The sequence below is a fragment of the Mycteria americana genome, chromosome 22 (assembly GCF_035582795.1).
Source record: "Mycteria americana isolate JAX WOST 10 ecotype Jacksonville Zoo and Gardens chromosome 22, USCA_MyAme_1.0, whole genome shotgun sequence".
NCBI lineage: Eukaryota > Metazoa > Chordata > Aves > Ciconiiformes > Ciconiidae > Mycteria > Mycteria americana.
This window is the reverse complement of record NC_134386.1, coordinates 3,139,225-3,151,284: the sequence shown is the minus strand read 5'-3', so window position 1 is coordinate 3,151,284 and position 12,060 is coordinate 3,139,225. Positions and strand designations below refer to the sequence as shown.

General features: G+C 54.1%; 1 protein-coding gene across 1 annotated transcript; it reads right to left on the bottom strand.

Moving 5' to 3' along the window:
• Positions 1-4,882: 4,882 nt before the first annotated feature.
• NXPH3 (neurexophilin 3) lies at positions 4,883-6,934 on the bottom strand. Its single transcript, XM_075523020.1, has 2 exons — positions 6,837-6,934; positions 4,883-5,614 (listed from the first exon to the last, which is right to left on the bottom strand). Exons 1-2 carry the CDS (start codon positions 6,891-6,893, stop codon positions 4,883-4,885), a joined length of 789 nt encoding a protein of 262 aa, XP_075379135.1. The 5' UTR covers positions 6,894-6,934.
• Positions 6,935-12,060: the final 5,126 nt, after the last annotated feature.

Below are 12,060 nucleotides of genomic sequence, written 5' to 3'. Positions count from 1 at the left end.
CTTGCAAAAGAAGAGATGACACAGGGCGGCGGTGGAGAGACTTCAGGGGGACTCGAAAGGCGCATCGGCTCCCCGGGTGAGACGGGAGGCCGTGGGCTGGAGCGGGACCCCGGGCACCCGAGCTGCCCCGGCTCTGCTGCTCGACCTGTCCTGAGATCTCGGGCGAGTGCTGTCGCTCCGTGTTCAGCGTGACGCTGGCCTGGCACTAGCGATAACGACAAAATCGGATCCAAAGTTGCTTTTATGCGCCCAGAAGAGCAGGAGAACCAGCAACATTAATGCGTCCAGGAGCTACCTATGGCTATTGAAATGGGGGATTACAAGCATAAAGGCTTGGCTGACTCACTAGACCTCATTAAAGTCTAATAATCTCTATAAAGATGCAGCATTGCACACACACAGCAGCCCTAGCCCGTCTGAGCTAAAGCTCAGCGAAGGCTCTATTAGCCATTTGATAGTGTGGGCATGAAACCATAGAATGTGTTTATTGGTGTTGTGAAAGCACTTAGGTCAGGATTCCCTCTGTGAGGCTCAACCTCAGCAGTTTGGTTTAGGAACAAAAGGGCCAGGCTTGTCCCAGCAAGCGATGTTACGGGAGCTGTGACGTCGCTGGTGACCTGGGGAGCCGTGCTGGAGACTTGGGGGGACGCAAAGAACAGGAGGAACAAAAATATAAGTGCTTTGAGCTTCCAATGTCCTCCAAGCAAAACATTACACGCTCAGCCGGTTGCAGGAACTTCAGTATCGCCAGCCTAAAAACTCGGCAAAAGAAAACCTGAGACCGTAAAGCAAGCTTGATGTAGAAATCATGAAATCTAACACAAACTGAGGTTTATATTAGTGTTGTGACATCTAAGCCTCTAGAAATCCCATTTTCCTGGGGTTTTTTTTTTGTGATGAAGCCATTTGTTTGTTTTTCTGGAAGCTGAAGTTCTCAAGTAACTAAGTAGCTCTGATAGCCACCGCTCTGGGAACTGCTCCAAATATTGCCAAATTCTGGTGAAAACCTCAAAGGCTGGCACCTCCGCCATGCTGATGCCTTTAAAGAAGTTCTCACATCAAGTAGGGCTCTTGTGACAACAACTTTTTGTTGCTCATTCGTTTGTCTGGAGGCTTTTCATGAACAAACTTCCTTCGTGCTTGAGACCTTGGCGTCTGGCTGGAATCTGCTAAAAATGTTTATGTTTGGAAAAAACCTGACTTACCCCGAGATGAGGAAAATTGATGCCTTGAAGCTGTCGTAGTGGTGAGAAGGGTCTGGTTGTGCCAGCCTTGCGTTAAATCGTGCCTTCCTGTGAGATTTGTCCTTTCCAAAATCCTGGAGTAATGCATTAGCACATTTTGGAGGTGATAGCTACCCATGGGAGTCTCATTTGAATCTGAGGCCACCGCTGGGTTTTTTGGATACGGTAAATAGGAAACGGTAGAAAGACAAGGTCTGATTGACTGGAAGACTACAAAGGGAGAAGAGGTCCCAGTAACCTACAGAGACATGGATTTAGGTTTATTTGAGGTTGATTACACCAAATTATTTTTTACTATATAGGGTAAAATTAACAAAGGAACGCTTGGACTGCGCAGAGTTGAGAAAATTATCTTAACAGGAGAATTACCCAAATATTAAACAGCATTTTAAGGAAGATGGTGGAAGTCTCATCACTTCAGTCCTTAAAACCAGAGGAGGCAGAAGCGATGGGATCGACCACCCTGGGATGGAGAGCGGTGTCAGGACTGGGGAGATGTTGGGGTGGCTGTATTCCTGCAGCAAATCCATCGGCTCCTGATTTTTTTTTCTGACTCATCTAATCCTGGTGCTGGGGACCCCGGATCAACTGGTCCCCACCAGCTGTAATGAGTGCAATTAGTGGCTGGGGGCTGCTGATTGACTTTGGTGGGAGGGTGGAGCAGGCTGTTCTGGGAAGCCGGTTTCCGAATGTGCAGAAGCACAGGTTAGCTCGGCTGGGAGACTCATGAAATTTAAATTAGGAGGATTTTGTGGGGAAGAGGAAAAAGTATTAACAAACTAAAGAGAGCTAATTATGGGAGATGGAGAACATTCACTGTGTAGTTGTAGATGACAGCGGTAAGTAGTTCCCATCAGGGCTTTTCCTGCTTTGGAGACAAAGAGATTGGCCATCCTCTGAGTTATCGAAGATGATAAGGGGCTGCATTTTATAAATGGAGATAGGCTCTAATTGCAGAAATGCCTGCGAATACTTCTGTGGCACTTTGCTGAACCCTGGTGTCACGGAGGATTTTTTTAAGTCTGCTTTCTACAGTCATTACACGCTGCTTCATTTGTAATGAAGTTTGCAACTCATGGAACTTCATTTGGATAAATTTTAGCTCCCCCCACCCCCAAATCTATTTTATGTCCATCTACTAATGGGGAAAGAAATTTAAACCTTGGTTCCTTGTGTAATATTGCAGCAGAGGCAGTTGCAGGGATTTAACTCCTCTGCTCGAGAAGCAGAAACAACTCCGTGGCCAACCTCCACCGTGCAACACAGCTTGAGCAACACCCCACGGAGCAAATAATCATAAGCTATAAGCAAATGCATTCAAGTACACCTTGACTTAGTCCCTAAGGAGGGAAATTTTACCAGATGAGTTGGTGCGAAGGCTCTCCCTTGCATCTCATCGTAGCAAGGCGTGAGCGGGGGGGGCGCGGGGTTAAGGGCAGGCGGATTTAGGGTGTGGGGATTTTTTGGTTTTTCTCTTGTATTGTTTGCCCTCCAGCTCAGCGAAATCCTTCTTTTCTGAGCACGGGTAGTGACTCCAGTAGCAGGAATCCTCTTCTCCCAAGCCCGAATAATGGCCCGTCCTGGTCTCCTAGTAACTGCGGCTGCCACATCATTTTTGACAATGGTGCATCCTTTGTAGCCTGGTTCTCTGCTCCCGCTGTCTGCTCTGTTTCTTCAAATGGCAATTGTCTGAAATTTCTCCAAATGAGCAACTTTTGTGTGTGGTGGTTTTGTTTGTTTTGTCTGTGCTGGCAGAAAGGGGTTTAACGTGTCTTTTTGTGTTTCGTCCTTAAAGCGAGCGTGAACCCTTGGGGAACATACTTTTGTGAGATAGCTTGTGGTAGGGTTCCCCCCCCCCCCCCCCCCAGTATCAAATACCGCTCCTGTTATTTTCTGAAACCGTGCTCTCAAAGCATTTTAAACTTTCTGTTCTCGGAGTAAAAGTCTTCCCATTGATTATTGCACTAAAAGGCTTTCTTTGCTCGATGTGTTTTGGAACCGGCCTCTGTCTAGATGTAAAAGTGCATGTAATGAAACTTCGCCAGCAGCCAGCAAACCTCTCTCCAAGCTGTAGAGAAGGAATTTGACTTGTGAAGGCTGAAGCATAAAACCTGCTCTCGTGGTAATACCTGCCTCCGAACTCTGGTGGGGTTTTGTTGGCATAAGGTGATTCTTGGAGCTACCCTGGTGCTCTGGATATGGGGAGTTTGGGGGCAAAATGAAGGGCTGGGGGGGGGGGAAAGCTGCTTTTTGGTGTTCTCTGTAGGAGGATATGTGTCCACATAAGGGGGAGCCTGAAGTTTGGATGTATGGGGAAGGGGAGGAGGTTGGGAATACCCATCAGTGGTGCAGAGTGAGCCCATGCACGAGCAATAGCAACCACGCGTCCAGGTGAAAGTCCGAGTCCCAGCAGACCCCAAAGCTGGACCCAATGCCCCGTTACTAGAAGGGGTGAGTTCAGATGCACCTGAATGGAGCCGAGTTTGGACACGGGCGGAGGTGATGCCCTGTGCCTCATTTACAACCCCACCGCTTTATTTTCCTTCTCCCCCAAGGAGACTGAGATTGCTCTCAGTAAAAACACTTGACCTGCCTTGGTGCCACTGTGAAAACTTTATTCTCTCTCTCAAGGACAGCGTTGTTGTGGGTTTTTTGTTTTTTTTTTTTTTTTTCCCTTTGAAGTAAATTAAACGCTACAGTCAGAGCTCCACTTCACACACACGTACGCACGCGGGCGCGCACGTTTGCACCGAGGAACGGCAGCACTTGGAGCCGAATGTGGCTGGGCAAGGATGGGAGTGGGCGCTGGGGAGCCAGCAGTGATACGAAGCATGGATGAGATGGAGGGGAAACGCATGAATCACAGCGTGTCAGGGGAAACACATGAATCATATATTGTGTCAGCCGATGTGACAGATTCCACCAGGATTTCTCTACCTGCGGATCCACGGTTTCAAGTCCCCAAAACCCCCCTGTGCTGTGGTGCCCAGTGTGAGCCATGGTGTGGTGGCACCCCAGGAAGGTCCCTCCCTTCCCTCCCACCCGTCCTGGCTCCTCGTTTCCATCCTGGCAGCCCTTTGCATCCCGACATGGGAAAACTCAGCTCCAGCTCCTGCCGCTGCAGAACTTGGACATGGAGATGATGTGGCTGCCTATGCCTTGGACATGGTCTTACAGCCATGGAGGGCATCGGGTGCCTTTCTCCCCCCTGAGGTCTTTCCCTGGCTCTAGGCTGTGTAAGCCTGCTTCTGGAGCCCTCTTTGCCTGGTCACCAACCTTTTAGGATCATGCGGCCTAGATCCAGGCAAATCCATTATTGTACTGAGAAACCCAAGTCCTGATTGTGGCTTTATGCCCTATTTTCTGTATCCTAGATTCAGACCCTGCCTTCACGTACCAGTCTCTAAAGACCACGGATCCAGGGCAGGTTTACTGATGCCGGTACCCCATAGCCTAAAATTCCTCCTCTTGACATTGGAGCTTTTGGGGAAAATGGAAAATCCTCCTCTTCCTTCCTTGCTTCTGGTTTCTAGGGACTGCCGTGCTCCTGCCCCTGCTTACAAAACCGTCCCCGTCCCTCCCCCCGCCCCCCCCAGCACCCGCTCGTCACCGGGGCATCCTGCGATGGGCAGAGCGCATCATCCCGAGGGGTAGTAGGGTACGTCGCTGTGATAGTTGTAGTCGGGACACACTTTCTGCACCAGCCTGTAGTCTATGCTGTAGAAGGTGATGTAGATGCAGATGACTTTGAAGGGCTTCGAGCAGACCCAGGAGACGTGACTTTGGGTGTGCTCATGGTAGCAGGTCTTAGATGGGTCGTAAGTGCAGAGCGTGGTCTTCTTGGCACGATCCACTTTCTCGTACTCCACGCGGCAGTTGAAGATTTTGGATTCTTTGGCCTCGATGAAGATCTGTTGCTCCAGGTCAAACTCCACTGCCTTGGTGGGGGGGACGAGGCTGACGGAGATGTTCCCTTGCCCAGTAGAGTTGTGTCGGAAGAAGACGTTGACTGTGCCGTTGCCATGATCAACGACCTTTCCAGTGATCAAGAGGTTCAACTTCACTGTCTTGATATTGGAATAGAAATCTCCCCAGCCAAAAATTTTTTTAAGTTTGCCTGAGGCTGGCCCCAAGTCCCTTGGTCCTCTGGGGTGTGGAGCGTGGTCCCGCTCGGACAGGTTGTCCAGGATATCCCATAACTCCCGTGAGCTGCTCACCAGCTCCGGGAGGGTCATGTTCTGCAGTAAGGTTGGAGTTAACAGGGGCTTTGGAGAGAGCAGCCCTCTCATCTTCTGCACTTGAGCTCTCTCCTGGGTCTTGGGTTCATGTTGCTCTGCACCTTTCCCTGGTTCTTCTTGGCCACAGATCACCTGAACAGAGCGATGGTGGAGAGAGAGAGATGGGTGATGGGTGCCTGTCCCCCTTTCCCAGTCTCGCTCTCCAGAGTCACCCCACTTCTCCAGACATGACCCAGCCGTCCTCTTTCCCATCCTTGCTTTCCTTATTTCCCTTTCTCTTGCCTTTCCTCTCTACTTCTCTCTGGTCCCTATTTCCTTTCTGGTAGCAATTTTTCCCTCCTCTCGTTCTCTTCTCATGGTTGCTCGGGGAATGGGTGAAAGGAGCCGGGACGGGTGCATTTTGCTCATGGCCGGTGCAGCCTGGCAGTGGCACCTCTCTCAGGGCAGAGCGCTTGCACCCGGGGGATCTCTGCAGATGCTGAGGAGAGGGTGCTAAGGGGGGGCACGCACACTTGCAACGAGGGTGCCGGCCTCGTGGCCTTCGCACCGGTCTTGCTGCCGACAGCACGTCCCACGGACCCCTCTTCTGACCTCCAAACCGTGCCATGGGTTAGGGTTAGGGTTAGGTGGAGAGATGGAGCTGGGAGCAGCGGGGCAGCACAAGGGACAGCAAAGTGCAGAGGTGAGTTCTCACCCCGGGGAGATGCCCTTCGCCTCTAACAGCCGTGCACGGGCTCCTCTGCAAACTCTCCTGCTGCCGGCACGGGGGCTCTGCCTGCAACCAGCCGCGGACCTCAAAATAAGCACAGACAGGGGTTGGGGTGGGGGGGTGGGGGGGGCTGCCTTGCTGCCAGGTTGTGGGCACCCAGCGGGTGCCTGGGTGGGAGGCGGATTCTGCAGCCCCATCGCCCTTGGAGCTCAGGTGCCGAGCAAACGCCCGCCGTGATCCCTGGGGTGCGAAGGGCTCACCTGGCAGAGAAGGCAGCGGGGAAGCCGAGGTCGAGGTCGGCCTTGCCGGGCTGTGCTGGAGCTCTGCCCCAGCCCGGGGGGGGGCCGGCGAGCTGCCCCCCGCAGCTGTACCCGGACTGCTATGCTGGGGGGGGGGGGGCTGCAGATTTTTAGGGTACCTTCATCACCAGCCCTGCCTGCGAGCCCACCCACCCTGCCCCTTGCCCACCTGCTGCAAAATAACCGAAGTTTTGGGACGCTTGTTTTTTTCAGGGCATGGGGTGGAGGGGGGGGGGGTGGACAAACGGATATGGGAAACGTTCCTGGCTGCCAACCCCCTCTGTCCCTTTGGCAGCCCGACCCCCCCAGCCCCTGCAGCCCCCCCTTCCCTATCCCCAGCACTCACCAGCAGAGAGATGCTCCCCTGGATGAGGAGGACGATGCAGCTCCGAGGGAGATGCATTTTCCAGCCGGTGCCGCCCGCCTTCGCCGTATCTCAAATTTAGAGAGGGTTTGGTTTGGTTTGGTTGGATTTTTTTTTCCCCCCCTTTCCCTCCCTTCTTTTTAAGCGAGGGATGTCAGCGAGGGGAAGGGGTTGTCCCCCTTTAGAAGCCGGTTCCTAGGGGCCCCCCCGGCCCATGGTGGCTCCGGCAGCTCCCACCCCGCTCTGCCGGACCGGGCGGCGGGAGGCGGCTTCACCTGCTGCCGCCGCCGCTCCTGCCCGCTGCCTGCTCCTCTGCCTGCCCCTCTGCCTGCTCCTCGCTGCCTTGTTGGAGACTCAATGAAACTCCGCTCCATCCCCTCCTCGCTCCCTCCCCTGCCAGGTGCTGGGAGCAGAGCGGCACCTCCGAGCGTAACCCTTTGCTGCCTGCAACCCAGGCAAACCGGCCCCCGGGGGGGGGGTGGGGGGTCCCCAGGGGCTGATGGGGGACCCGGGGGGGCTCAGCGGGCTCTGGCAGGGCTTGTGGGTGCGCTGGAGAGGGCTGGGGAGCCGTCGTGCAAAGGATTCCCCGTCGGTCCCCAGAGAGGAGCATCCCGGGCTGGTGGCGGAGAACTGGCACGAAGGGAGCGAACCGGGGTGGGGGGACGGTTGGGGGGACCCACTGGGGTCACTGGTTCTGTCCTTACAAACTGCTTTATCTCGCACCAGGGGAACAGGCAGGACTGTGGCATTACCCTCTGGCCCGGGGCTCAGCTCTTCCCCATCCTGTTCCCTCCAGTCTGGGCATCGGGAAAAGGCAAAAGGCTCCTTCTCCTGCCAGTCCCCCCCGGGAGCTGCAGGACCCGTCTGCGGGTTTGGCAAAGGGAGGCACCCGCTCGCGGGTACGGGGCAGAGCGGTTGTGCCCTTTGGGAGGTGATGGATGAGGTGAGGGGAGACTCTTTGGGCCTGGATTTATTAGGGAGATTTAATTTTTGTTTCTCTAATACCGGCTGCTGCAGCGATGCTTCCTCCCCCGTCGTGTGGCCGTGTGGCTGCGCAGTCTTCTTTCCCTCCCCACCCTTAAAATCATTAAAAATAGAGAGAACTGTAGTATTTCCAGGGTCTTTTGATTTTGGGGTCTGCGTGTGACCCCTTCTACCCGCTTGAAACGGATGTGGAGCTTTTCCCTCCTCCCTGGAGGGTCCAGCATCTCCTCTGCAAGAGGCACAGGCCAGGTAGGAAGTTTATTTTGAATTTATTTGTGATTTTGTGTTTATGGTCATGTGTGTGTAAGTCTGGGCAATCACATTCTCCCCTTCCCTCTGCATGGCAGAGTGGGGAGGTGGCGAATCGTAGCTGTGCTGGGGCACTGCTCCTCTTCCACTTGGGAAATCATAAAAGGAACAAGGAAATGCAGATCCTGTTCCCCCAAGCCAGGTGGTTTGATATTTTTATTATCCCAGAAGTAAAGGGATGGCAAGCAGCATTGCGCTTAAAAAGGAAACAGAAGCTCCTGGTTTGCTGTTACAGAAAGACAGATTTGCTCGTTGTGGGTTTTGTCCCACTGAAGGCAGCAGTCGTCCTTTTCCCGTCTTTCAGCAGGAGAAGTTGCAGTACTGAGAAGTAACTTGCCAGGGACAGGACTAGAATTAAACCCGGTATTTTCTCAACCCCTAGGCGACGATTCCTCTTCTTTACATCACTTTACCTTCCTCTCTGTAGCCTTTTGTATTCCCCCTTTTCCTGAGCTGCTTCGGAAAGCCAGATCTTGCAGCGAAGCTAAAGATGAACAAACTACGGGGGAAAGAGCATGTCGTGAGATGCAGGATGCTCTCGCCGAATGCCCTGCTAGCACTCCCATCTGCACAGCAAATTGGTCCAGCTTTTGACTGCGATTGTAGTGCTGGGATTTGGACAGGGAGGTTTCTTTTGCGGTTTTGGGGAGGGGAGGAAGGTGGGCGACAAATCTGCACGGTGGCTGCTGCCCGCTGCTTCGCTGCTTGCATCTAAGGTGCCTGGCTGCAGCGCTGCCTGTTGCCTCCTGGGTTTGTTGGAAATCGGAATCAGGTTGGAAATACCATCTCAGACAGATGCCACGGGAGTTACTTGGGGGTTGAATCACTTTTTACTCGCTATTGAGCAACCTGCTCGGTGTTGATGGCACTTGCTCCCACGGAGCGGTGGCATTTTGGGGCACGGGAAGGCAAGACACCTCCTTAATGCCAACGGAGGGCGAGGAGCCCTGCGAGCCCGGTTCCCCTGGCCAACCTGCGCCAAAGGGAGCAAAGGAGCGATGAATCCCTCAAAAAAAGCTTCCTGGTAGCCAGGGCTATTAAGCTCCAGAATATTCATCCAAGAGCGGTGCTGGAAGGACCCTGGGGCCTCCTAAAACCAGAAGGAACACAGCGTTGGAGAATATATGGTGGCACTAATGCTGTCCTGGCCCCAGCGGCATGCTGGATACCTTTAATAGGCTGCACGTCTCTAACGACTGTGATTTCGATAAAAGATCTTCATAAAACTTCCAAATGCCTGTGCCATCACCTGCTTTTCAATCACTCCAAGCACTGCATCTCCTGCACAGCCTTCCTGGAGCCGTCTGTGCCGTGTGGGCTTGGGTCCGCGCCACCCCCCCACCGTGCTGGATACATCCCACCTATTCCCACGCTGGTTCTGGGTGGTGAAATGCTTTTGGGGAGCAGCTCTGCGGCTCTGATTTGGCTCCTCGCGACTCAGCAAGGCTGAGCTGAGGTCAGCACGGCTCAGGACGAGGAGGAAGAACAAGGGATAAAAATGATTTAATGTGACTTTCTGCATTTCCTGGTGTTTGGAGGGAGCTGGGGACTGGAGTGGCATAAAGAAGGACTGATTTAGGAGCTGCTCTAGCTTGTCTTGTGCTGCGATGGCTCCCTCTGGAGCTACTTAAATAGCCCGAGCGTGGTGAGCATGGGGCTGGTGCTTCCACCTTCCCGGGGCAGCGGTGGGGATGTGTCTCCCCGTCCCGCCCGAGGATGCGTCCCAGCCTGCATGGCCCATCTGAGGGGCCCATTTGGTAGAAGTGGGCTCCTGCCCCTCCCGTGCAGAAATGGGGCCTCGATGGTGGAAATAAAACCATCCAGGCGAGTCACGGGCCAGCATTTAGGGACAGGTTTCCTTTTAAACACCGGCAAATATGTTCTTGGTGCTGTAAAATTGGATGGGGTTGGGGTGGGAGGAGGTGATGGAAAGGCTGGGTGATGCTTTCAGTACATCTAAGGAAATCTCCTGTCCCTGCTGCTTTTTTCCCAGGAGGGTCCCAGGCCGGGATGGTGGCAGGGTTGGAAGGGGCATCCCGGCCTCTTGCTGGGCGGCTGATGAGGATGGGGTGAGTTGGTGCTGAGGTTTTGGCTCTGCCTTTGCTCGGCTTGGCTGCTCTGAAGCCGCAGCTCCAGCTGGTGGGTGCCAAAGTGGCCTTTGCAAGTTTATTCTGCTGGGTTTTGCAATAACAGAAGATCCAGTGACCAAAAGTGCTCCTTCCTCGTCGTCCTGCGTGGGCTTCTCCCAGCGGGCAAGACGCACTCCTGGGGTGCGATTACGGGGGGGTGACGGGGCTTTTCCAGCTGCGTTTCTCTGTGCAGCACCTAGCACGACGGTCTGGCCACCCCAGCTGGGGTTCCAGGGGCCGCTGTAAAAATCTACTCTCAGATTGTGCAGATTTCCAAAACCGAACGTTACCCATGTGGTTTCTAGCGCTTTGGGAAACCTTTTTTTCCCAGGTCCAGGGGATCCGGCTCTCTGGGAGGGATGGCTGTTGCCATTGCAGCGAGCGGGGGCTGATTTTGGGGAAGAGGGAGGACGCAGCCTCTCGCACCTCGCCCGACGCACATCCCGCCTGGGGGAAGCAACCCGGGCTAGAGGGGAGCAGCTGAGATTTTATTTTATTTGGGGGTTTTTTAAGGGGTGATTTATCCGCAAGCTGAATCGAAGGCAGCCTTGGCGGTGCTGCCAGGCCCTTGCTGCCCTGTGCTGCTCAGCCCGAGCTCCGCGTTCCTTTCCTGGGTTTCTATTGCCCTCTAGTGGGACCCTGTGCTGGGAAGATGGGCTCAGCCTGGGGGGGCTGGGGGGGGGGGGGGCTCAGCTCTGCCGAGAAATCACAGGCTTCTGAGCACCGGGAGGGAGTGAAATGAGGAGGGGAGAGGCTCTGGCAAGCACCTCCCGTTTACCAAGGCAGCCTTCTATTAACGGGCCTTATTTTTGGAAGCATTTTGGTTTTTACAAGGCATTATCAACCTCAGCAGAATTAAGGCTAGAAGGAGATTAGAAAGACAAAAAAAAAAAAAAAAAAAAAAGCCGGGAAGAGGGAATATATTTGAAGCAGAAAAGGTTGCAGTGACCTGAGGTGCAGGTGTGGGATGGTGGGGGAGAGGCTGGCTGCTGGCAGCATGGCTAGCAGTAAGGGCAAGGGAGAGGGTTTTGCAGGGATCTGGGGCCGGGTGCTGCTGGGCATCTTCTCTGGTAACGTGCCGCAAACATCCACGTACACAGGGGCAGCTTAGCTCCACCGGAGACACGTGCCGTGGGGTCCTGGGGGCTTTTGGAGGGTGCCGGGCAGGTGTCTCGAAGGTTCATCACCGAAGGGAAAGGGCTCGGTTCTCTCGTGCCGTGGAGGAGAGATGCGGCGTGACAGAGCTGCCCAGCGGGTCCGATGCCCCCATAAACCCGTGAAGCTGCTCTCGCAAAGCTGGAGCAGCTGCACGTAAAGCAGCGCTGTCAAGAATGTGAGTGCCAAAGAGCAAAAAAACCCAACCCTGAGAGTGAAGATGCTCTGGGAGAGACAGCGGAGATCGGGAGGTCAGGGAGACTGGCTTATGCAGAGACTTAAAAGAAGCAAGGGAGCATAGCGAGAGTGGGAACCCAAGCCTTCAAACACCTGACAGCTCTAAGGGGAGGAGGATAATTAATTCAGGTGTTGATTAAGAGGGATATACAGCCTAAGATGCTGCGTATCCCCCCGGTGCAGCCCTTTCCCCTTCCCGTTACTCTGGGAAAGAGGCTGGCATCTTTATTTTTATTTTGCAGCCCAACACCCCAAGGTTATTTGGCCACAGCAGTGAGATTTCAGCTCAGCTCCGCTGAGCCACGGTTCAGTGCTCTGTCTCCTGCCTCCTCTCCAGGAGCTGCTGGATGTGCTCTGCCTTCCTCGGCTGGGCTGCTGCGGAGGAGCGTGCT